The 26,810-nt window shown below is 44.3% G+C and overlaps 1 protein-coding gene across 4 annotated transcripts in view; it reads left to right on the top strand.

Annotated features, from left to right (window-relative positions):
- The window catches only part of KIDINS220 (kinase D interacting substrate 220), a 188,457-nt gene extending 162,197 nt beyond the window's left edge, over positions 1-26,260 (top strand). For all 4 annotated transcript variants that reach the window (XM_056564135.1, XM_056564134.1, XM_056564131.1 and 1 more), the window contains 4 exons: positions 11,626-11,763; positions 12,733-12,831; positions 17,616-17,852; positions 19,384-26,260. In XM_056564135.1, coding sequence (XP_056420110.1) covers positions 11,626-11,763; positions 12,733-12,831; positions 17,616-17,852; positions 19,384-20,619 — 1,710 coding nt within the window. In that variant the 3' untranslated portion in view covers positions 20,620-26,260. The remainder of the gene's footprint in view (positions 1-11,625; positions 11,764-12,732; positions 12,832-17,615; positions 17,853-19,383) is intronic.
- The last annotated feature ends 550 nt before the right edge of the window (positions 26,261-26,810 follow it).

Genomic DNA, 26,810 nt, shown 5'->3' with positions numbered 1-26,810 from the left:
TAAAACTACATCCCTTCCCCTTATCCCCTTACACCCTTCCCTTCAATTCCCTGGTTGGACTTGATGGACGTATGTTTTTTTTCAACCATACTAACTATGTAACTTCATTCATGTATTAAAGGGGTACTCCGGTGGAAAACTTTTTTTTTTTATGTGTCGGAAGGTTAAACAGATTTGTAAATTACTTCTATTAAAAAAATCTTTATCCTTCCAGTACTTATTAGCAGATGCATGCTACAGAGGAAATTCTTTGCTTTTTGAATTATTATAATTTTTTTTGTCTTGTCCACAGTGCTCTCTGCTGACACCTCTGTCCGTGTCAGGAACTGTCCAGAGCAGCATAGGTTTGCTATGGGGATTTTCTCCTGCTCTGGACAGAGGTGTCAGCAGAGAGCACTGTGGACAAGACAAAAAAAGAAATTCAAAAAGAAAAGAATTTCCTCTGTAGCATACAGCTGCTAAAGAGTACTGGAAGGATAAAGATTTTTTTTAATAGAAGTAATTTACAAATCTGTTTAACTTTAACCAATTGATTAACAAAAATCAAAGGTGACAACTAAATACTAGGGCACTCACCTACCTTGTAAGTCCCAAACTGTTATACCCCAATTGACTATAGCATCAAAACCAATGACAGGTAAAGTGAATGAATTGAATATCTTGCTAAAATGGTACCTAAAGGGGTAGGATATATATATATATATATATATATATATATATATATATATATATATATATATATATATATATAGAGGGCCACAAGTGAACAGTCAGTGGTAAAATGTAAGGATCTGAGGTGAAGTCTACATGACTAGGTCAGAGTATCCCCAGAACAGTAAATATAGTGGTAAGTACCTACCTAAGTGGTCCAAGGAATGACTGCTGGTAAACGGCAATAGTGTGATAGGTGCCCATGGCTCATTGATGAGTGTGGGGAGTTTTGGTACGTTCACACTACCGAATTAGAGATACATTTCCACCTTTCTACCCCATGGTAAACGGAGCAGAAATGATCCGAAATGGCAATTTGCCGTGAAAAATAAACGCTGAAGAAAGGGAAAGTAACACCAAATATATACTGCCTTGTCACTGCTAAATAAAAATAGTGATACAGCCATGGTTATTTTGTATTCTTGTAGTTCATTTGGATCAGAATTCCATGTAGAGATTCTTTAGTGTGAACATACCCAAAAGATTAGCCCTTCTGGTCTGATCCTTAAAGAGGTACTCTGCTGCTCAGCGTTTGGAAGAAACTGTTTCTAACGCTGGAGCCGGTGCCGGGAGCTCGGTCACTAAAGAAAAGTGATCGCTGAAGAAAAGCGTACATCACGACACAATATATATATATAATTAATGCAACCATTTTATTATATCACATATACAAATGAATACATCAAAAACATGTACACAGGGACATTTAAAACCAATTAAAAACGCTCACACAGAGCACAGCACAACCCTGGAGAGAGGCCATGAACCCCCTCCCAGAGGTAAGTGACCCCGTCCCGAATAACCTAACTATAGTAAGCAAGATATAAGAAATAATGTCTCAGAAATACCTAACCTAAGCCACAATAGTCAAATGCCTGAACAATAGAAATAATCTAATAATGATAATAGACAAGAGACAAAGATGGACTTTCAATCAGGTAAGGACGGGGTCACGTCAGATGAGGACGAGGTTCCGTCGCTAAGCGACTTTCTCAGGGGTGTTGTCAACGTCATAGCCCCCCTCATCATGTTGTCACGCCCCGCCCCCTTAATGCAAGTCTATGGGAAGGGGCGTGACGGCTGTCATGCCCCCTCCCGTAGACTTGCATTGAGGGGGGGGGGGGGGTTATAACGTCACGAGCTCCTAGCGCCGGATCCAGCATTAGGTACAGTTTGTTCCAAATGATGAGCAGCGGAGTACCCCTTTAATTGCTGATAAAAAAAAGTTGTCAAAACACGCAGGGCATTGCAGCTTGATGTGTATGGGGCTGTGCCCATGCTGACCCCTGTCCACCACCAAAAGCTCCTACAGAGGGAACATAAGCATCAGAACTGGGCCACAAAGCAATGGAAGAAGGTGACCTGGTGTGATGAATCCCATTTTCTTTTCCATCTTGCAAACGGCCCGATGCATGTGCGTCACTTGGGAAGAGATCTAAAAATACAAAAGAGAGCGCTCCATAGCGAAAAAGCAACTGGGTGTGTGAGGGCAAAGGGATTCTTTTTAGAGCCTCTTACCCCAGGGGGTTGTGTGAGCTCACACACAACAATGGACAGCGTATATGGATCGTTAGAGCCTGGCCTGCAGCCTCCCAGCCAAGAAGACAGAGATAAATGGACTTCCAAGGTGCGGTGGGGGTCTTTTGCGGCGCCGACTCGGAACAAGCACGTCAGGTGAGTATAAAAGGTTTATTAAAATGCACCGCGTTTCACAGCGCTTGCTCGGCTTCATCAGGCATCTGATCATGCCTGATGAAGCCGCGCAAGCGCGGTGAAACGCGTTGCATTTTAATAAACCTTTTATACTCACCTGACGTACTTGTTCCGAGTCAGCGCCGCAAAAGGCCCCCACCGCACCTTGGAAGTCCATTTATCTCTGTCTTCTTGGCTGGGAAGTCCATTTATCACTTGGGAAGAGAGGACAGTGTAATGCTCTGGACATTACGTGGATATAACTGTAACACGTACTACCTATGGACACATTGGCCCCGATTTACTATTCTAAACACGACATGTTTTGTCTGGTTGCGCGCCATATTCTGGCGCAATGCGCCAGAATATGGCGCACAACCCGACAAAACATGTCATGTCAGAATTTGTGTCAGAATTGAAAACCCGACTAACTCTCCATTTTACTGAGAAAACCCGAAAAAGGGTGAGGCTGTCTGGAAAAGTGGGCGTGACTGTCATAAAGGGGAGGTGTCCCCGACATTTTCACAAAAAAAAAAAAACATTTTTACTAAGGTTTCCACAGAAAATGAAGTGGATTTGAGCTGAGAAAAACCCTACAGATCAGAGCATGTGTAAAAAGAAAAAATAGCAAAATGTAGGGGAAAAAATTGTAGGGCAAGTACAACCCTTCATGGTAGCAGTATTCCTTTTTTGCAAAAGAGTAAAAACTGGAGGAATAGTCTGAGGAACACTAGTTTAAAGTGTTGACTTGACCTCCAAATTTATTCGATCTCAATCCAATCGATCATCTGTCGGATGTGCTGTAAAAGTAAGTCCAATCTATGGAGGCAGCACCCCCACAATTTACTGGACTTTACTGGATCGGCTGCTAATGTCTTGGTGCCAGATACCAGGAGACGTGGAGAGGTCTTGTGGAATCCAGAACTGTTTAGTGGCTCAAGGGGGATGTAAATAATATTAGGCAGATTGGTGTATCTTGTTCTCTAAAGCTTCCACATCAGATTAATTCGACACAGTTGTGCGCCCTTATTGTGATTGCAAGTCCCCACTTCACCCAGAAGATTTATAATCTATATAAAAAAAAAAAACTGCCTAATATTATCCAAGGTAAAAAAAAGTAATGTCTGTTCACCCTTGTAGATTAGGTAAAGCTCCTACTGTGCCTTGGCTATGCAACAATGGTTGGTCATGGAGGTCACAGTCGAAAAGACATATTTATGTCTGAAAGTGATCACAATATTTGGTCACAGCATGAAGATCAGTATGAGAAATGAACGCTGAGCTGTTATTGGTTGCTATGGATTAAATCGGGGCATTACATTTAGGAGTTGTTGATACACCCTATTAGGGAATTCTGAGTTTATACAGTGGTCCTCTGTTCAGGACTACAAAGAATAAGTCTGGAGGACCTATCCTGCATTACATTGACCGCAAGCACTTTGCACAGCTTAAGGGTACGTTCACACGCGGCGTATTTGCTGCTGCGTATTTTATTTTCCCTGTTGAAGTCAATGGGTAGGAAAATACGCAGCACCAAATACGCAGCAAAATACGCCACGTGGGAATGCACCCTAACTGAACATTAAGAAAGGGAATTAAAAAAAAACACCAAGGGCAACATAAGCATGTAACAGCGATATTTACACACAAACACATCATTTGAGTCATTAAAAGGAAGGATCTTATGTTTTTTTACTGTAATGGTTATTTTCGGTTGAAAAAACTTTCAGCCTATGTGATTTCTAACACATTTGTAAATCACCTTATTTACCAAAAAATTGTAAATTTGGTTCCTTACCCCTGAAAAAAGGAACCAAATCAAGGCCTCCCCCTTTGCTTTTTTTTTTGCATTCACTTCCAGGCAGTGGAAGAGAGAGGTGGTGTCTGGTATACTAAGGAGGGAGGGAGGAGTGCAGGGCAGGCCAGACAGGTACTGGTAGTGGGGGACTCAGTTATTAGGGGGACAGAGAGGGCGATCTGTTACAAAGACTGGGATCGCCAAACAGTGTGTTGTCTTCCTGGCGCTCAAGTTCGGCACATCACGGATCGGGTTGACAGGTTGCTGGGTGGGGCTGGAGAGGACCCAGCAGTCATGGTACATATTGGCACCAATGACAAAGTAAGAGGTAGGTGGAGTGTCCTTAAAAATTATTTCAGGGATTTAGGCTGCAAGCTTAAGGCAAGGACCTCCAAGGTAGTATTTTCTGAAATATTACCTGTACCACAAGCCGCACCAGAGAGGCAGTGGGAGATTAGGGAGGTAAACAAGTGGCTCAGAAGTTGGTGTAGGAAGGAGGGGTTTCGGTTCATGGAGAACTGGGCCGACTTCTCTGTTGGATACCGGCTCTACCGTAGGGACGGGCTGCACCTCAATGGGGTGAGTGCAGCTGTGCTTGGGGAGAAGATGGCTAGAAGGGTAGAGGAGTGTTTAAACTATGGACTGGGGGAGGGGTGACCTACAACATAGAGGGGGAAGACTTGGTTGGGTGATAGCTGTGACTGGGCAGTCACCATACAGGGTTATAGTCTATTCAGGAAGGATCGAACAAAACGGAAAGGGGGAGGAGTCTGTCTTTATGTGAAATAGTCTGAAGGCCGCACTGTGAGAGGATATATGGGAGGGAAACAATAATGTGGAGTCATTATGGGTAGAAATATATGGAGATAAAAATAAATAAAAAACCTGATAGGGGTTTGCTATAAGCCACCAAACATAATGGAAGAGGCAGAAGATCAATTACTGAGGCAAATAAACAAGGCAGCAAATCATATTGTCCTGATAAAGGTGGACTTTAACTATCCTGATATAAACTGGGAGACTGAGACCTGTGAATCTCATAAAGGAAACAGGTTTCTGACTATAAAGACAATTATCTGTCCCAAATGGTGCAGGGCCCGACCAGAGGGGGCGCCCTACTAGACTTAATATTAACCAACAGACCTGATAGAGTAACTAATGTGCAAGTAGAAGGAAACCTATGGAATAGTGATCATAATATAATACATTATAACTTGTTCTTCAATAAGGGAATCTCTCGAGGGGCCACAAAAACAATGAACTTTCGGAAGGCAAAGTTTGATCAACTCAGAGAAGCCCTTAACAATATAAAATGGGATAATGTCCTCAAACACAAGAATACTGAGACTAAATGGGAAACTTTAAAAAATATCTTAAATTCTCACTGTAAGATGAATATACTTTATGGGAATAAAATGGTCAGAAATAAAAGAAAACCAATATGGATGAACAAAAATGTTAAAGGGGCAATAAATGACAAAAATAAAGCATTTAAACTACTAAAAAGCTATAGAAAAAAAAAAAAACAGATAAAAGTAGAGACAGAAAGATTCATTGCCAAAGAGAGTAAAACTAACCCCAAAATGTTGTTTAACTATATAAATAGCAAAAGGGTTAAAAATGAAAGTGTGAGCCCTTTAAAAAATGATGAGGAAGAAATTAAAGACAGGGATCAGGAAAAAGCAAATATATTAAACAAATTCTTCTCCACTGTAATCACCGAGGAAAATGAAATTTCATTTGAAATACAGTGTGATAAGGTAAACTCCCCAGTACAGGTCACCTGTCTAACCCAGGAAGAAGTACAGTGCCGCCTACAAAAAATCAAAATAGACAAATCACCAGGTCCAGATGGCATTCACCCCCGTGTACTAAAGGAATTAATGTAATAGACAGACCCCTATTTATATTAAAGGACTCTATAGTAACAGGGACTGGCGCATGGCAAATATGGTGCCAATATTTAAAAAGGGGTCAAAAGGTGACCCCGGGTGCATTAATAGGGACATAGATGCCCATGACAAGGAAATAATTCTACCGCTGTACAAATCACTAGTCAGACCACACATAGAATACTGTGTACAGTACTGGGCACCAGTGTACAAGAAAGATATAGTGGAGCTGGAGAGGGTTCAAAGACGGACAACCAGAGTAATACGGGGAATGGGAGGACTACAGTACCCAGAAAGATTATTAGAATTAGGGTTATTTAGTTTAGAAAAAAGAAGGCTTAGGGGAGACCTAATAACTATGTATAAATATATCAGGGAACAGTACAGAGATCTCTCCCATGACCTATTTATACCCAGGACTGTATCTATAACAAGGGGGCATCCTCTACGTCTAGAGGAAAGAAGGTTTCTACACCAGCACAGACGGGGGTTCTTTACTGTAAGAGCAGTGAGACTGTGGAATTCTCTGCCTGAGAAGGTGATCTTTGTAAAAGAATTTAAAAGGGGTCTGGATGCATTTTTGGAGAATAATAACATTACAAGTTATGGATTCTAGATCTATAGGGACAGAAGGCTGATCCAGGGATTTATTCTGACTGTAATATTTGGTGTCGGGAAGGAATTTTTACTTCTAGTATGAGGGTTTTTCACCTTCCTCTGGATCAACTTATTAGGGTTATAGGTTGAACTTGATGGACTCTGGTCTTTTTTCAACCTTATGAACTATCTCTTACTACCCATAATACCTCTTAATACCTACTACTGCTGTATGTCCACAGTGCTGCAATGTAATCTGCCCTTCCCTTTAGCTTGTTTTTACCATCATCGTCAGCAGCAGCAATCCATTGCTTAGTGTAACCCCCATCCTTGTGGTGCTGCGGTTTCTTTAATTTTTGCTTTCACAGCACCTTGCACTTGTACTATGTATAAATAATACCCAAGCACATTGCCAGCCTGTTCAGTGCACTTGAATCAGCACTTTAGAGAGGAGTTTGCTGTGATGTGATTGGCCAGAGAAGCAAGGGAAAGGCTGTCCTGTGTGTGTACTACTGGCACACAGCCCAGCTCTGGTCCCACTACCCTAAAATGTAGAGAACGCTAAATTCCTGTGGACCATTAGGCAGTTCTCAAGGCCTAAAATAGCAGTGAGGGCATCTAGATCACCTTGTCACCACTCCGAAGGGTTAATCTTACAAAGGCCATGCAGGTTTTTAATACATTTTTGAACTGGTAGGTACACTGTTAATAATGAGACAATCCATTTAATATTCCTTTTGAGGGAAAAAGGTCAGTAGGAAACCTGGAATAAACACTTATGCCTACTTTTCCTGGCCGTAGTGTGTTTTAATATACAAAACAATTTGGAAAGAAGACCTCATAGCCATGAACATAAAACCCAAGTGATTCTGCGTAACTTGTTCCATGTTGGCTTAGAAGAAGCGTCCAGTATCACTGTAGACTGTGCCACCCCGGAGCACCCCCGTACCTGGCACCACATGAATCAGGACAAGCAGATCTCTGTAGGGTGGTCAGAGTTTCGGTACGTGTTTGGCTGTCGGTAGCTGTTCCATATTTTCTCATTACGTGTCTCTTGCATACTCTTGTCTCTCCTCCAATATAAACTAATCTGGAGGAAGTGTCACCAATTATGAAAAGCAAACATTTTGTTAGTAATTTCCTGTTTTACAGAAAGTCTACGCTCCTTTCTAATACATGACTCATTTAAATGTTGTAACCTTGACCATGGACAACATAGGAATTTGCCAAGTGCTCTCGAGTACTCAAGTAGATCTGGGTCAAGTTGGATCCTCTTACAATCCAGAGTAACACTCCTTAAATATGAAATCATTGGGTGAAGTGCTGAGTTATCATAGGGCTGTGGTCTGTGTCAGATTAAAGGGGTACTCCGGTGAAAACCTTTTTTTCTTTTAAATCAACTGGTGGCAGAAAGTTACACATATTTGTAAATTACTTCTATTAAAAAAATCTTAATCCTTCCAGTACTTATTAGCTGCTGAATGCTACAGAGGGAATTCCTTTCTTTTTGGAACACTGATGACATCCCGAGCACAGTGCTCTCTGCTGACATCTCTGTCCATTTTAGCAACCGTGCATAGCAGATGTATGCGAAGGGCAGCATGGTGGCTCAGTGGTTAGCACTGCTTCCTTACAGTGCTGGGGACTTGGGTTCAAATCCCACTAAGGACAACAATAAATAAAGCGTTATTATTATTATAATGACGTCAGCAGAGAGAACTGTGCTCGTGATGTCATCAGAGAGCATTCCAAAAATTTACAAATATGTTTAACTTTCTGCCACCAGTTGATTTAAAAGAAAAAAAGTTTTCACCGGAGTACCCCTTTAATGGAAGCGAGACTATGAATGTACTGTAATATAATGATTGTCACATGCCTTTTATAGTCAGTACCTGGTGATATGGTACTATTATTATCAGGTTGCCTCTAACTAGTGACCCTCCTGATTAAAGGGGTACTCCGCTGGCAGTGCGAAAACAGCGTTCGGAACATTTACTTCCAAATGCTGGCCAGTGGAGTACCCCTTTAAGAGACATAGAGTCCGGCCTCAGCTGCAGCATTCCTCCATCCCCTCTCCCCAGTCACAGCATATATCAGTCATACAGAGAGGGGTGGGGAGAGAGGAGGAGTGCATGCTGCAGCTCAGCATGGCCTTTATGGCTCTAATTTACTAAGAGTGGAGTGTAGGTTTCTTTGTGGGTTTTAATTCACTACAATTTTTTTCCACGGTATTTACTAAGGTTTCCCTACATTTTGTGAAAATGTCGGGGACACCCCCCCCCCCCCCCCTTTTCCCAGTGACCACAGTAAAATGGAAAGTTAGTTATTTCTTTCGTTTTTATATGTGTGCGTGTATGTATATGTGTGTACAGTCACCCCCGACCTACGATGGCCCTGACATACGATCACTCTCAGAGGCCATTGCATGTTGAAGGCAGCATCAACATACGATGCTTTTGTATGTCGGGGCCATCGCATAAACGGCTATCCGGCAGCGCAGACTGCTTCACCCGCCACCGGATAGCCGTTTACGGTGCCCCGTGTGGTCCGCTGACGATCACTTACCTGTTCTCAGGGCTCCGGCGCCTCCTCTCCGGGATCCCCTGCATTGTCGGCGCTCTACATCGTCGTCATCACATCACTGCGCACGCCGTCCCGTCATCCAATAGGAGCGGCGTGCGCAGCGACGTGATGGCGGCGACTGAGAGCGAGCATGCCGGGGAAGCAGAGGCCTTGCCGGAGCGTCGGGGACACCTCGGGAACGCGGCGACAGCGATGGAGGGCGACATCCAGGGCAGCGGTGACGAGCGGTGACGGTCCGAAGCGGTGGGGACAGGTGAGTATAACCTCCAATACCAGTGGTCTTCAACCTGCGGACCTCCAGATGTTGCAAAACTACAACTCCCAGCATGCCCGGACAGCCAACGGCTGTCCGGGCATGCTGGGAGTTGTAGTTTTGAAACATCTGGAGGTCCACAGGTTGGAGCCCACTGTCCTATACTTTACATTGCACGGATCCCTCAACATACGATGGTTTCAACAAACAATGGTCCATTTGGAACGGATTACCATCGTATGTTGAGGGACCACTGTGTATGTATATATATATATATATATATATATGTGTATTTGTATAATATGTGTATATGTATATACTGGTGACCATGTAGACATGGTCACCAGTGTGTGTATGTATAAATGTATAAAAGGATCTCCTCTCTGTAACTCTTTTATACGCATCTGTTTTGACACTTGTGTTACATGTGACATCCCGCCTTCTCCCAATCTGGGTCACCATATGAGTATTATGTTCTGCTGCACATAACTGTACTTGTGTGAGGAAGCCGTGTATAGGGAATGGATATGTCTTACTGCAGTAGTGACTGATTCTAGAAAGATGTCTTGTAGGTCAGGCAGGTCATACACAACCATACATACAACTGTACTGCATATAATAGTATCGTTTGGTACCTAAGGGCCGATACACGAGATGGAGGATGGCTGCCCCGCGCTAAATGGGCCTAGAGCCTTTCAGCTTTGTTACCCTGCCTGAAGTAAGTTAAATTGGGATCGGTACATTCGATCACATCTATCTTACCCAAAGCTCAAAGTCTGCACAAGCGACCTGACACTTGGCCTTGAGGTCGGGTGTGGGGGAATCCAGGAACTGGACCTACCCATAATGTAGAGATTCACCCGCTGTTTTGTGGTGTTCCTGCTTTTTTTCTTTTCATAGTCGTTCAATAAGCAATGATTTTACCCAGGGCATACTTCCTGCAGGAACGCTTGGGTACGGAGTTCCTGCACTTTTTCCACAGCAGGAGCACTGTTCCCATTAGCAGGAGTTTGCACACTTTTTCTTTCCAGAACTTGACCCCTGTTTTTACCCCACATGACTATCTTCGCCATATCACAGAACAAGGCATGTTTTTTGCCATAATTGAGCCTGGTTGTCCTGTTTGAATACCAGCCCCAACACTCCCAGTCTGGTTTTAAGTTACGATGATCCAGAAAAGACCTTTGTATGTTGGAAATATAGTGACCTGAGGGAACACTGTATCTAGATTAGCAATATCTTTCCTATCGCCATATATTAACACTATCCAATGCAGTGTTTCCTAACCTGTGAGCCTCCAGCTGTTGCAAAACTATTATTTCCAGCATGTCCGGGCAGCCGTCGGCTGTCCTGGCATTCTGGGAGTTGTAGTTTTGCAACAGCTGGAGGCTCACTGGTTGAGAAACACTGATCTAGGGTCTTACCTTATCCCAGTGTTTCTCAACCAGGGTGCCTCCAGATGTTGCAAAACTACAATTTCCTGCATGCCTGGACAGCCTTTGGCAGCCTTTGGCTGTCCAGGCATTCTGGGAGTTGTAGTTTTGCAACACCTAGAGGCACCCTAGATGGGAAACACTGCCTTATCCTTACATTGAGTTTATCTAGAACTATTTTTGTATATTTCTGTGCGGCGAATCCAGTGTCAACATATGCAGTATAGTGTCCAGTCCTGCAGGAATGCATGGGAACGGAGTTCCTGCACTTTTTTTTACAGCAGGAACACCGTTCCTATTAGCAGGAGTCCTGCAGGACCAGCTCTTGAGTGGAAATCTTGAGGGAGACAACTGTTAGTGTCTTGGGCCCGTATCAGATAGATGACATTAATAGTGTGTGTCATGAGGCAGCAAGACCCCCCAACCCCCATTGTTCTACAGAACCCAACTTAGATCAACATAGATTCCAATGGGGAACGAAGTTCAGATTAGTGGAATCATTAAATTTCTAGTGTTCCTTCGATGACGCGGGCATATTATTGTGTATATTGGCCCTTGGGCTTAGTCCACAACATGTTATATATTCTTTGTCCACAGACAAGGCAGGTCTGCAGGGATTCGGTAACTTCTTGCACCCGGGGCTTAAACCATCTTATTCTCATGCAGGTTGCAGGCAGCAATGTTGTCGGACCGCACAGTTCTGCTCTGGGATCCATGAACGTCGATACGGTGTGTGAAAAACTCAAGCAGATTGAAGGCATTGACCAGAGCATGTTGGCCCAGTACACTGCGACCATCCGCAAGGTCTGTATATTATTGGGTAATGCATGAGATTACACAACTTATGCCTTCACACTTTAGGCTAAGTTCACATTGCCGTTGTGCTCCCATTCTGGGTCAGTTTGGTTCTTTTTTCTTAGTGTCAAATGGACCCAAAATGGGTCGAAGCACAACTGACAGAACCGGGTCCCGACAGTTCCTATTGACTTTAATAAGGTTCGTTGGGGATCCAGTGTTTTTGTGGAGTTTAGCAGAGAATGGAACTTGCACTATTTTTTTTTTTATTTGCTTAAAGGGGTTCTCCGGTAGAATTTATTTTTTTTTTTTAAATAAACGGGTGCTGGAAAGTTAAACAGATTTGTAAATTGCTTCTATTTAAAAATCTTAATCTTTAGAGTACTTATCAGCTGCTGTATACTACAGAGGAAGTTCTTTTCTTTTTGAATTTCTATTGTCTAACCGCAGTGTACTCTGCTGACACCTCTGTCTGTGTCAGGAACTGTCCAGTGCAGGAGCAAATCCCCATAGCAAACCAATCCTGCTCCGGACAGTTCCTGACATGGTCAGAAGTGTCAGCAGAGAGCACTGTGGTCAGACTTAAAAGAAATTCAAAAAGAAAAGAACTTCCTTTGTAGTATACAGCAGCTGATAAGTACTGGATGGATTAAGATTTTAAAATAGAAGTAATTTACAAATCTGTTTAACTTTCTGGCACCAGTTGATTAAAAAAAAATTGTTTTCCACCAGAGCACCTCTTTAACTCCTGTTGTTCCGACGGAGCTCCATATACTGGAGCACAACACCAATGTGAACGCCCTTAGAAGTTTAGGGTGAAAAACAAAATACTGTCTCTTTGCACCAGTTTGGACTGCATTGCATGTACTGCTACACCGGTACTGTTCTCATTGGCTGTCATAGTTGAGGTATCTTTGGGGTGAAGTGTAAGTATATTAGCTGTGATCTGTTTTCTCATTCGCTCTGTTACTCACCCAGGCAAACATTAATGGACGCGTCCTGGCACAGTGCAGCATGGATGAGCTGAAGAAGGAGATGAACATGAACTTTGGGGACTGGCACCTATTTAAGAGCGTGGTAAGGACGGTGGTCACATTTATACCGTCACAAATAATATATGATTGGTGAAAAGCCTCAAAACTGCTTATGGCAAAGAACCTTGTACTTACAGAGCCATTTCATGCACATGTAGGGGTTGATCATGCGCTATTGTACTGACTGCTCCATACTGCACCATAGTGGCCATATTGGATGCCCTCTGGGTATATCCTCTCTGCTCTTCTTCGGCTGCATTCACACCACGTTTCTGCAATACAGTTCCCGTATCAGGTTTTTGATAAAAAACAGATTCCTCAAAACCGGACTAAACTGCATCAAAACGTGTGTACAAATTTGAATCCGTATACGGTTTGAAAAATGATGTCCGGTTGCATCTGTTTTTTAAGAAAAAAGAAAAAAAAAAAACATACGTTTTTAACTTTTCACTCCATTATAAATAAAGTTTCACTTGTTTGATTGAAATTCCAAGAAAAAAAAACTGTGTAAAGTCAAAAACCGTATGGTGAAAACTAGAGGTGCACCGAAATGGAAATTTCAGAACCGAAACGAAACCGAAATAAAAAAAAAATGTCCGACCGATACCGAAACCAAAAATGACTTCTCCCCGTCTTCTGGTAAAATGCAGCGCTCCGCTCATTAGATTAGATTCCCCCACATTAGATTGCCAGCTCCCCCACATTAGGTCGGGAGTTCCCCCACAATAGTAGGCAGATCCCCCACAATAGTAGGCAGCTCCCCCACAATAGTAGGCAGCTCCCCCACAATAGTAGGCAGCTCCCCCACATTAATAGGCAGCTCCCCCACAATAGTAGGCAGCTCCCCAACAATAGTAGGCAGCTCCCCAACAATAGTAGGCAGCTCCCCCACAATAGTAGCAGTTCCCCACAATAGTAGGCAGCTCCCCCACATTAGGTCAGCATTTCCCCCACAATATTAGGCAGCTCCCCACAATAGTAGGCAGTTCCCCCACAATATTAGGCAGCTCCCCCCACATTTGTAGGCAGCTCCCCTCCACATTAGGTCAGCAGTTCCCCCACAATAGTAGGCAGTTCCCCCACAATAGTAGGCAGTTCCCCCACAATAGTAGGCAGTTCCCCCACAATATTAGGCAGCTCCCCCCAACAATATTAGGCAGCTCCCCCCAACAATATTAGGCAGCTCCCCCCAACAATATTAGGCAGCTCCCCCCACATTAGGTCAGCAGTTCCCCCACAATAGTAGGAAACTTCCCCCCACCCCACAGACATACAGCTTCCAGCCATATACAGTGTATGGCTGGAGGCTGTATGTCTGTACTGCTGCCCCCACAGTGATCCGGTCACCGCTCCTCCGGCCCGGGGTCACATCTACTGCTATGGCCTATGGACCATAGCAGTAGGTGCCGGGACCGGAGGAGCGGTGACCGGAACACTACAGAAGATGACACGGTCACTTACCAGGCCCCGGCCAGCGCGCGTCCTGCGACGATCCTGCGGTCCTCCTGCGTCTCTATGGTTGTACGCATGGCACATGATGTCCCTTGCGTACAACCATAGAGGCGGAGAAGCGAAGGACTAAAGGAGGACGCGCGCTGGCCGGGGAATGGTGAGTGACCGGCGGACATCCTTATGTCCCGAAAAGATTTCTCGGGACACAGGGATGTCCGGGATAGGAATACTTATTTTTATGTGCCCGGGCCGGCTCCCGTGTGTGGCTGCAGGCGGGGGCCAACCAGAACATATAAAACCTAATATTGTATACTAAAAACCAGGGGGCCTCCAGCTGTTGTGAAACTACAACTCCCAGCATGCCCGGACAGCCTTTGCCGGTCCGGGCATGCTGGGAGTTGTAGTTTCACAACAGCTGGAGGCCCCCTGGTTTTTAGTATACAGTATTAGTTTTTATATGCTCTGGTCGGCCCCCGCCTGCAGCCACACACGGGAGCCGGCCCGGGCACATAAAAAGAAGTATTCCTATCCCGGAGAGCGCGCCCCACCAGATTTGCGCCCGGCCCCCCCTGCACCCCCCGCGCTACGTCACTGGCAGTGTTTGTAACTTGTGCTGTGGGCATGCAGGGGAGGTGGGTCATTATCGGCAAATTTTTTGTCGTTTCGGCATTTCCCCAAAATAGCTATTTTCGGCCGATATATCAGTGCATCCCTAGTGCAAACCGGATGGAACCGTACGCACATAAAGTTCTGTGCGGTTCCCATTGACTCCCATGTTAAAAAAATGTTTTTTAAATGTATACGTTTCAATACGATTTTTCACCCGAACCAAAAACCGTGGTAGGCTACGGTTTTGGGTACGGGGAAAAAACTGACAAAACCGTACAGGATGCAAAACGGACACGACTGTATGCATCTTTTGGCATACGGCTTTCAATGGACTCAATGCATACGGTTTTCAATACGGTTCCGTACGGTTTTCAAATTGAAAGCTTATACGGGAACTGTATTGCAAAAACGTGGTGTGGTCCCGGCCTTACTTCATGTCCTTTCCCGAACTAAGAACTGTTAGCTATTGGCACAGGGAATTTGCATACATGGATTGTCTTGGCCTAGATAAATCCAGCCCTCTCTGCATCGTAGCTCTAAATGATCTTACCTGCATATTAAGTCAATAAAAAATTCCGGTTTATAGGAGGGTCGGACCCGCACATGGCGATGTTAAAGGGGTACTCTGGTGAAAAACTTTTTTTTTTTTTTTTAATCAACTGGTACCAGAAAGTTAGAGATTTGTAAATTACTTCTATTAAATAATCTTAATCCTTCCTGTACTTATTAGCTGCTGAATACTACAGTGAAAATTCTTTTCCGTTTGAAACACAGAGCTCTCTGCTGACATCACGAGCACAGTGCTCTCTGCTGACATCTCTGTCCATTTTTAGGAACTGTCCAGGGTAAAAAGAAATCCCCATAGCAAACATATGCTGTTGTGGACAGTTCATAAAATGGACAGAGATGTCAGCAGAGAGCACTGTGCTCGTGATGTCAGCAGAGAGCTCTGTGTTTCAAAAAGAAAATAATTTCCGCTGTAGTATTCAGCAGCTAATAAGTACAGGAAGGATTAAGATTTTTTAATAGAAGTAATTTACAAATCTGTTTAACTTTCTGGCACCAGTTGATTAAAAAAAAAAAAAAAAAAAAAAAAAAAGTTTTTCACCGGAGTACCCCTTTAACCCCTTAAGGACTCAGCCCATTTTGGCCTTAAGGACTCAGACAATTAAATTTTTACGTTTTCCTTTTTTCCTCCTCGCCTTCTAAAAATCATAACTCTTTTATATTTTCATCCACAGACTAGTATGAGGGCTTGTTTTTTGCGCGACCAGTTGTCCTTTGTAATTACATCACTCATTATATCATAAAATGTATGGCGCAAAAAAAAACACTATTTTTGTGGGGAAATTAAAACGAAAAACGCAATTTTTCTAATTTTGTGAGGTTTCGTTTTCACGCCGTACAATTTATGGTAAAAATGACGTGTGTTCTTTATTCTGAGGGTCAATACGATTAAAATGATACCCATTATTATATACTTTTATATTATTGTTGCGCTTAAAAAAAAATCACAAACTTTTTAACCAAATTAGTATGTTTATAATCACTTTATTTTGATGACCCCTAACTTTTTTATTTTTGCGTATAAGCGGCGGTATGGGGGCTCATTTTTTGCGCCATGATCTGTACTTTTTTTTTGATACCACATTTGCATATAAAAAACTTTTAATACATTTTTTATAATTTTTTTTTTAATAAAATGTATTTAAAAAGTAGGAATTTTGGACTTTTTTTTTTTTTTTTCGTTCACGCCGTTCACCGTACGGGATCATTAACATTTTATTTTAATAGTTCGGACATTTACGCACGCGGCGATACCAAATATGTCTATAAAAAAAAAATTTACGCTTTTTGGGGGTAAAATAGGAAAAAACGGACGTTTTACTTTTTTATTGGGGGAGGGGATTTTTCACTTTTTTTTTACTTTTACATTTTTTTACATTTTTTTTTACACTTGAATAGTCCCCATAGGGGACTATTCATAGCAATACCATGATTGCTAATACTGATCTGTTCTATGTATAGGACATAGAACAGATCAGTATTATCGGTCATCTCCTGCTCTGGTCTGCTCGATCACAGACCAGAGCTGAAGACGCCGGGAGCCGCAAGGAGGAAGGAGAGGGGACCTCCGTGCGGCGGTATGAATGATCGGATCCCCGCAGCAGCGCTGCGGGCGATCCGATCATTCATTCAAATCGCGAACTGCCGCAGATGCCGGGATCTGTATTGATACCGGCACCTGAGGGGTTAATGGCGGACGCCCGCGAGATCGCGGGCGTCGGCCATTGCCGGCGGGTCCCTGGCTGCGATCAGCAGCCGGGATCAGCCGCGCATGACACGGGCATCGCTCCGATGCCCGCGGTTATGCTTAGGACGTAAATGTACGTCCTGGCGCGTTAAGTACCACCGCACCAGGACGTATATTTACGTCCTGCGTCCTTAAGGGGTTAAAGATGTTGGACAGTATTTTTTTTTTTTAATTCCCAAAGTCAGTGTTCCCCAACCAGGGTGCCTCCAGCTGTGCAAAACTACAACTCCCATCATGCCCGGACAGCCGGCATGATGGGAGTTGTTGTTTTGCAACAGCTGGAGGCACCCTGGTTGGGGAATACTGCCCTAAGTAATTGATTTTCAAAGGCAAAAATGTTATGTAGGTCAGAGTTCATACGGGACCATACACTCACTATACTTAGTTTCAGTCTACAAAGGTTTTCTGTGTGTAAAGTTATGATGTCAATGCTGTCCCCCTCTTGTAAAAAGGTCCAAGACATGAGAAACTCCGAAATGCAGCAGATACATCCTGACGAAGCCCGAATGCCGGAACCGGTCAGAAACGTAGGGGGTCACAGCGACGTGAGCCGCCGTCCAGTGCCAAATCCAGACTTGCCTCACACCGACCTCGCTAACCAGAACTATGATTTTGGCTTCAGTTTTGAGGAACTTAACACGCTTGGTTTTGAAGAGGCTCCCCGAGTTAACGCCATGAGCTGGCAGCCGGTACGTACGTGGTTATGATACTAAATGGGGAGGTCAATAGTGCAGAGAAACCGCGGCATTGACTACAGCATTGTGTCTATCTTCAAAAAGACAGCCGGTATGTGAATCTGTAGATGAACTCCATCATGAATGTGTCCATTATAGAAAGCGATGAGATACGTCTAGGACAGTGTTTCCCAACCAATGTGCCTCCAGCTGTTGCAAAACTACAACTCCCAGCATGCCCGGACAGCCTTTGGCTGTCCGGGCATGCTGAGAGTTGTAGTTTTGCAACAGCTGGAGACACACTGGTTGGGAAATACTGTTCTAGGACATGCCATCACTTTCTGATTGGTGGAGATCACACTGCCAGGACCCCCTCCTGTCCTGAGGTTGGAAGGGTTTCAGTACCGTTTTCCCCCATTCAGTTGGTCCCTTCACATTGGTGCCATACACTGTGCAGAGAACTATAACACATCTCTGTGAATGGAGCCATGTCATGGTAACCTGGAGCACCACTGTGCACATTACTGTACAAATTTAATGAGTTGCTTAAAGGGGTACTCTGAACCTAAACATCTTATCCCCTATTTAAAGGTTTGGGGATAAGATGTCTGATCGCGGGGGTCCCGCAATCTCTCCTGCAGCACCCCCGTTCATACGCTCCTGTCACGCCCCCTCGCGGGGTGTGACGTCACGAGGGGGCAAAGCCGTGACGTCACGATACCCCGGCCCCTGTATCGCCCGTCATCATCCACGGAACGATCTTCGCTCCGTGCAGCTCATGAACGGGGTTGCTGCAGCGGCAGGACCCCCATGATCAGACATCTTATCCCCTATCCCCTATCCTTTAGATAGGGGATAAGATGTCTAGGGGCAGAGTAACCCTTTAAAGGTCTGCACTAGAGATGAGCGAACTTACAGTAAATTCGATTCGTCACGAACTTCTCGGCTCGGCAGTTGATGCCTTTTCCTGCATAAATGAGTTCAGCTTTCAGGTGCTCCCGTGGGCTGGAAAAGGTGGATACGGTCCTAGAAGACTCTTTCCTAGGACTGTATCCACCTTTTCCAGCCCACCGGAGCTCCTGAAAGCTGAACTAATTTATGCAGGCTAAGACATGAACTGCCGAGCCGAGAAGTTCGTGACGAATCGAATTTACTGTAAGTTCGCTCATCTCTAGTTTGCACACACGACTGGAGATGTATAGATATTCTGCATCGGAATGCCAGATGCAGCAAGCTGGATTTGTTCCACCCAGCATTCAGCGTTGAACCTATCGCCTAGTAGCCTTTCAATTTGGTTTACTGGATCAGAAAATGTTCCATGCAACATTTTTGGATCCGGTTTCTGAAACTACTGTACGCTAGATTGCCAGACATATTTGAACCTAGGATAATACTGTACGCTAGATTGCCAGACATATTTGAACCTAGGATAATACTGTACCCTAGATTGCCAGACATATCTAAACCTAGGATAATCTAGCAATAGATTATACAAATAAGACCAATGGTTTTGCATTAATGTTTGTGTTATCCATTTGTATTGCAGGGAAGGGCACCCAGGACCCCAAGTTTATCCAGTCTTAATTCCCAAGAGTCCAGCAATGATATATCGAGGCTGACCGACAAAGTTCAGGCAGAATACAGAGATGCTTATAGAGAGTACATCGCTCAGATGGCTCAAATAGAAGGGGGAATGGGATCGAGTACAATAAGTGGCAGATCTTCCCCATTGAGCTCCAGTGCCTACTACATTGGGCAGAGTACATCTGTCAGCTCCTTGCATTCTTCCATGGAGCAGGAGAAAGGGAAGGAAACTGAACAGAAGCAAGAAGATGGAAGGAAGAATTTCTTGAAGAGAAATGACGTAGCTGATTATACATCCTCAACAGTGTCCACTACAGATGTTTCTCCCTTGGACCCAATTACTGAAGAAGATGAGAAGTCCGATCAGTCTGGTTCCAAACTGCTTCCTGGTAAGAAGAGTGCAGAGAGATCAAGCCTCTTCCAAGCACCAGATATAAAGCTTAAAGGAAGTGGTATGCGCTATCAGAAGCTCCCGAGTGATGAAGACGAATCCGGGCCGGAGGAATCCGATAACACTCCTCTTCTTAAAGATGGCAAAGACAAAAAAACAGATTCCGCTACAGAGAAGAAGGTGACCGATCATGCAGCAGATCCTGCGAGATCATTCATCAAGGCCAAGGAATATCTGTCTGACGCTATCCTCGATAAGAAAGATTCTTCTGACTCTGGCGTCAGGTCCAATGAAAGTTCACCCAACCATTCTCTCAACAATGAGGGTACGGATGATTCCCAACTGGAAAAGGCCAACCTCATAGAGCTTGAGGATGACCGCATGCGAAGTAAGCGGGGAATACCCAATAGTCTGAGCGGCCTTCAGGACCCCTCTATAGCACGCATGTCAATCTGCTCTGAAGGCAAGAAAAGCCCATCAGAGAGCAGTCTTATAGCCAGCAGTCCTGAGGAGAACTGGCCACCATGCCAAAAGGGCTTCAATCTCAACCGCACTCCCAGCACCGTGACCCTCAACAATAACACCGGAAATCAAAACTTTGATGCAACGGCAGAAGCAAAAGAAGAGTCTCCAATAATTGTGGTCCCAGGGTCCAGCCCAGTACACAATGAAAACCTGAAGCGCACGACCCACAAGAGAGGACAACGTGCAGGGTACAGCCGACTGGCTAAAGACGCGTCAGAGCTGCAGACAGTGACCTCCTCTGACACCGTTGGCTTTGCCGAAGAGCGAGAGAGTATCCTTTAAACGCAGTCTCCATCTGTTCAGCCTGTTCATGTGCTCATTCCATCCTTTTCAGCATCCCTTTTCATCATTCGCCCCAAAAAAGTCTCCTACAGATTGTGGTCCTTAACATTATTTCCTTAAAATGACCTGGAAAATATTTAAGTGCAAAATCCAGCAAGTAACTTAGTAAAGAGCACAGAATCCCATCCTCATCGGCCGTAGTCCCAACACTGCTATTGTTTTCTCGTGAAAAGAGAAGATCTGGCCTCTGATCATGTGTTACTTAAAGGGACACTGTCACTTTATCATCCTTTACTCTTCCACATTGGGGTATTCATTCACCGTATTTGTGATTTGTCTTCATGAAATCCATTAGCTCGCTGTATTATGTTGGTTGGTTGATATGGGGGGGGGGGGGCAGAATGGAGGGTGGAGTGGTGGTATTGGCAACTCTAACCAGGACTACTACTTGGACTAGGCTCTTGTCAGCTTCTCTGATGGTGGAATGGGACGTTGTCATCAGATGCAAATGTTATAAGGATACCTGGGGCCATTGAGGGCATTGCCTATAGATCATCATATCCATATAGTATAAAACGGAGCATTAACAAAGGGCATTTGATCCCATTTGGACAACAGTCCATACAATTAACATAAATATGTTGTAAACACGATGCAAGTATAGGGGCAAACTTATTATTTAATTGATGCTGTCCCTTTAAGACTGAGAAGTTTTGTGCTCTGTTATGTTTTATTATTGCATCACATTCACATAGAAGAAGCTTTAAAGATACAGTAGATACGCTGTGTATATGACCATATTGCAGCGTCTGCATAGTTTAGGATAGGTTCACAATTGAATCAGATTTTCCATTCAGGGTGCCCATCGCAGATTCTGTTCAGCAGTAGAAAGTTTCGCTTTAAAGGGGTATTCCGGCCAAATACATCTTATCCCCTATCCAAAGCATAAGATGTCTGATCGCAGGGGGGCCCGCTACTGGAAACACCCCCCCCCCACGATCTCTGTGCAGCACCCGCGGGGCCGCATCTCCAGTCTCGGAAACCTCTTTTTCCGGGACTGGAGAAGTGACGTCACGCCACCCCCCTCGTGATGCCACGCCACGCCCCCTCCATTCATGTCTATGGGAGGGGGCGTGACGGCCGTCACGCCCCCTCCCATAGACATGAATGGAGGGGGCGTGGCGTGATATCACGGGGGTGGCATGACGTCACGTCTCCAGTCCTGTAAACTAAGAGGTTTTCGAGACTGGAGACTCATACCAGCAGCGGGCCCCCGAGATCAGACATCTTATCCCCTATCCTTTTGTATAGGGGATAAGATGTATTTGAATACCCCTTTAAGGGAGCACAATGGACCCCACTGACTTTAATGGTGTCCCTCATTTCACTGGGTTATAACTGGACCATAAAATACTGAATTCTTGTTCCTTGTAGAAGTCTCCACAGACAGGTACATTAATAGAGCTGATGGTTTTACTGAACACATAGGACATTGGCTGAATGGCCGTCTAGGCGTCATACAGGACACTGTAAATTGTTATACATATGGGCCCCCACTGTGACTACATATGTCTCTGGTTCATATGAAATCTAACAAAATAAACAACCAAGACTATAGTATGATAATATGGACAAAACAAGTGGGCAGAACACCCCATGACCTAAAACAATGGACTCTAAGCTGTAGCTCTCCAGCAGTAGCGGGACTACAACTCTCAGCATTTTGGGAGATAGCTGAATAGCTTCAGGTTGGAAGAACTCTGTCCTATGGCATAGGGATACTATTCCCCAGTCAATATATTGTGTAAGGCACAAACTGTTGGAAATATACACAGTAAAGCCTCAAACTTGTGTCAAATGCACCAGGATGTGAAGAATTCTACAAGCCCACCTCAGTGATCCAACCCTCCATTTTGTCATTCTTCTTCATTAATATGTGGTGTGTTTTCCCTTGTTTCTAAATATTTTCCAGGGTCAATGGTATTGGTTATTCCTCACATGTAGTCTGTAACTGTATTGAGTCTCTGTGCCATAACAGTAGTGAGTGTACCCTCCGTGAAGTGTTTGTGATGCCCTTGTACTATAGAGTCTGTACCCTACTGCATGTTCTAGATGAGTTGAGAATCTGACCACCATCAAATGACAAGTCATTGATACTATAGCCCAGATGTATCAAATTGTGTGAGAGAAAAAATGGAGGGATTTTCCCACAACAACCAATCACAGCTCAGCTTTCACTTTACCTCAGCTCGTTAGCTGAACTGTGATTGGTTGCTGTGGGAAAATCCCTCCATTTTTTTTTCTCTCACACAGTTTGATAAATCTGGGCCTATATCTTTTTCTTGGGTTATGGTCCTCTAGTCAGTATCACTGTGTGTTGCGCTCCTCTTTGGATGTGATGCACATTAAATACATATATAAACAATTGACAAAATATTGCCAAAGTTTTCTTAAGGTGCCAATTGATATTAAATGATTCTTCATGGGTGCCCGATCAGGACATCTATTCTTTTTTTCCTCAATAATGGGACTAAAATCTATAAGATGTGGAAACGTGTCATAGGGCAATGTAGTCTCCTCCCCACTAGGATGTGTTCCCATTTTTGATGGCTAAAAACCTACAGGGCCAAAGAAGGTCTTAAAGGAAATCTGTCAGTAGTATCAACCGCACTTAACCTATTAGACAGGGTTTACATCACGTTTTAGGCAATACAGGTCCGCATATGGCTGGGGAAAGCTAAAACCGGGCGCTCCCATATCCCTGCCGTATGTGGCCCATATGTAATGTATTTCAATAAGCCGATCTGAGTAAACGCGGACTCTGGGCGGCTAATTTTTTAAGGTCCGATGGGAAAACTGCATACAGGGCAAAAATGAGCCGAACGGAGTCAGCGTTTCACTACAGTCGGCTCATTGAGATACATTACATACGGCAGGGATACGGGAGCGCCCGGTTTTAGCTCTCCCCAGCCGGTCCCGTATTGCCTAAAACATGATGTGAACTCAGCCTTACAGAGGCTTGTAGTGCGGGTGATGCTGATTAAAATTGTACTCACATTGGGGGAGATTTATCAAAACCTGTGCAGAGAAAATGTTGTCCAGTTGCCCATAGCAACCAATTGGATCGCATCTTTCATTTTTCACAGGACTTTTCAAAAATGAAAGAAACGTTCTGATTGGTTGCTATGGGCAACTCAGCAACTTTTCCTCTAGACAGGTTTTGATAAATCTCCCCCATTGTGTAGATTCGCCCAGCTGTTTTTACTATATATGCTAATTAGGGCCTTGGGGCATGGGGGCGGAGCTCCGATCCAAGCTTCAGACACCCTGACGTCATCTTCACCGGGTGGCCACTGCGCCCGGTGATGTAAAGTATTTTCCAATCTGTGAAAAATGCCATACGCATGCGCGAGTCTACGCTATTTGCATAGACCTAACGTACACTACACTAATCGCGCATACGTATGTTTTCCACAGATTGTAAAAAAAACTTTATGGCGTTTTTCTACGCTGATAACAAGCAGGTAACGCACTGCGCAGGCGTGATCCTACGCTAGAACTACTGCGCATACGCAACATTAAGCAATTAGCGTAGCGTACGCTAATGGCGTAAACTCGCGCATGCGTATGGCGTTTTTCACACATTGGACAATACTTAACATCACCGGCTCATCGATATTCATAAACCCACTCCCTGCTCCTTCGGCTGTGTTTATAGTACTGCGCATGCGCCGCTTACTGTGTCCTCCCGGAAGCGGCGTTCCCCCCGGCTTCACAGCTGCAGACGTCGTTGCACAGTAATCTGTGCATGCGCAGTACTATAACACAGCCGAAGGAGCAGGGAGAGGTTTTATGAATATTGATGAGCCGGGCGCAGCGGCCACCCGGGGGAAGATGACGTCAGGGTCCCTGAAGCCAAGATGACGTCAAGGTGCCTGAAGCTCGGATCCTAGCTCCGCCCATGCCCCAAGGCCCTCATTAGCATATATAGAAAAAACACAATTTGTGGCAGAACGGCTGGGCGAATCTACACAATGTGAGTACCGTTTTAATCAGCATCACCCGCACTACAAGCCTGTGTAACAGTTTAAGTGCGGGTGATACTACTGACAGATTTCCTTTTAACATATTGACAGCCATCAATGGTTACCTTTTAGTTTGTGTAGAGCAGTATTTCCCAACCAGTGTGCCTCCAGCTGTTGCGAAACTACAACTCCCAGCATGCCCGGACAGCCAAAGGCTGTCCGGGCATGCTGGGAGTTGTAGTTTTGCAACAGCTGGAGGCGCACTGGTTGGGAAATACTGGTGTAGAGGAATGCAGACAGTCTGTCCAGATCTTGTCTCACAGGGCCAGCTTCTACCACGACTCTTTAGATGCATGCAGCAAAACATTAGGGGGGAGATTTATCAAAATCTGTGCAAAGAAAAAGTTGTCCAGTTGCCCATAGCAACCAATCAGCTCGCTTCTTTCATTTTTAACAAGGCCTCTGCAAAATGAAAGAAGGGATCTGATTGGTTGCTATGGGCAACTGGCCAACTTTTCCTTTGCACAGGTTTTGATAAATCTCCCCCTAGATGTTTAACATTCGGTATCACTGTCTATTGGTCATTGCTTGCTATGGTGTTATATCGATGTTCAATGCTCCTGTGATGCAGTATCTGTGAGGATTCGCCGGACACCCCATGGTCAATGATACGTGGTTTACCAGACAAGCGGGCGTTGTGTAGACGTGTCCTGGAAATGTCTTCTATTATTTAGTGACCTTTATAAATGCACGAAACATTACACATGGCGTACAGGATTAGAACGGCCGTAAGTTCATTTCCTAAATTCTACGTGTAGTTAGTCCTGGGCCGGCTCTGTCAAGTCCCCTAAGATACCATAAGGGCAGTATGATATAGAGGGGGATATTCTGAATTTTTGGATATATAGTCTATGGTCTGATGATTTGGTTTAGCATTTTCATGTAAAACGAGTCCCGCCTTCCCACCCCACTTTCTTTTTGAGTTTCGGTTTAGGAAAAGCTATCGGCCCCTGTTTGGCGGGGGATGCAGGACTCACAGCTTTATCTAGAATAATGGTTCTTGAACTGTGGCTCTCAAGCTGTTTCAAAACTACAACGTCCAGCATGCCGTAGGGCCAAAGGTTGCGGTTCCTGAATACTAAATTAAATAATCGGAAACCATGTATCCCCCAAGGTCTTCGTCGCCCCTGTTAGTTCTATGCTGAACTCGGATATACAGAGCCACATTTATGTCTCCATCAGTTTTGCTAAAAAATTCTAAATCTCAGAAAATGTTCCTGGCCTGATGACACGATAGTCAAGTGACCTCATCGTACAAATGATCTAGTGCCATAAAAGTACAATGCAATTGACATGGCTCCGGCTGACATCACTATATAATATTCTTCTGCAAGTGGTGTTTGTGTTCAGAATCCCAGACCCCAAACCCTTTAAGCAGAGAGAAGACTGGCTGCTGCTTGGTACCACGTTCCCTCTGTTATACTGCATCACGTCCATAGGGGACACTGGCTGTCTTTGGAGCTTGCATGGCAGTATTGTAAACTCTCTATCAAAGTGATGTAAATGGTTTGATGTTGTGAAAACTGAAAATAAACATCTGACTCGCATTGATATAATCTGTCTTATTGTCTTTATTGTAGAGATTAAATGGGAACCTGTCATACCTTTCATGCAGCCTGAACTACTAGTTATTTGGTGGTCCATGGCGGCTTCTTTCCAGCCCCACCAGCCTTGGTTGATTGATTTTTTTCCCCTGTTCAGTTATATAGAGAGCTCTATTAGTAAAGACTGGTGGGGTGGGAAAAAACCACCAGGGTCACCCTGTTCAAGCATGAAAGGGATGATGGGTTTCCTTTAACATGGTGGTGGAAAATATATTCCTTTAAAGGGGTATTCCGGGTTTATACATCTTATCCCCTATCCAAAAGGAGATCATGGGGGTCCCCAGCGATCATACATCTTATCCCCTATCCTTTGGATAGGGGATAAGATGTATAAAGCCGGAATACCCCTTTAAATCTGTTACCTCTAATAGGTTCCAGGATCAATATTTTGAAAGTATGGCTGTGCCCTAATGGCTACTGCAGTGGAAACAGCTTCATAATGTAGCACACTTCTAGAACCTAGAGTGTTTTATGCCCCTCCAGATGTCTTCTCTTCCCAATG

Source organism: Hyla sarda, chromosome 3 (assembly GCF_029499605.1).
Source record: "Hyla sarda isolate aHylSar1 chromosome 3, aHylSar1.hap1, whole genome shotgun sequence".
Lineage (NCBI taxonomy): Eukaryota > Metazoa > Chordata > Amphibia > Anura > Hylidae > Hyla > Hyla sarda.
The sequence above is the reverse complement of the archived record's forward strand: the minus strand, read 5'-3'. Positions and strand labels throughout refer to the sequence as shown.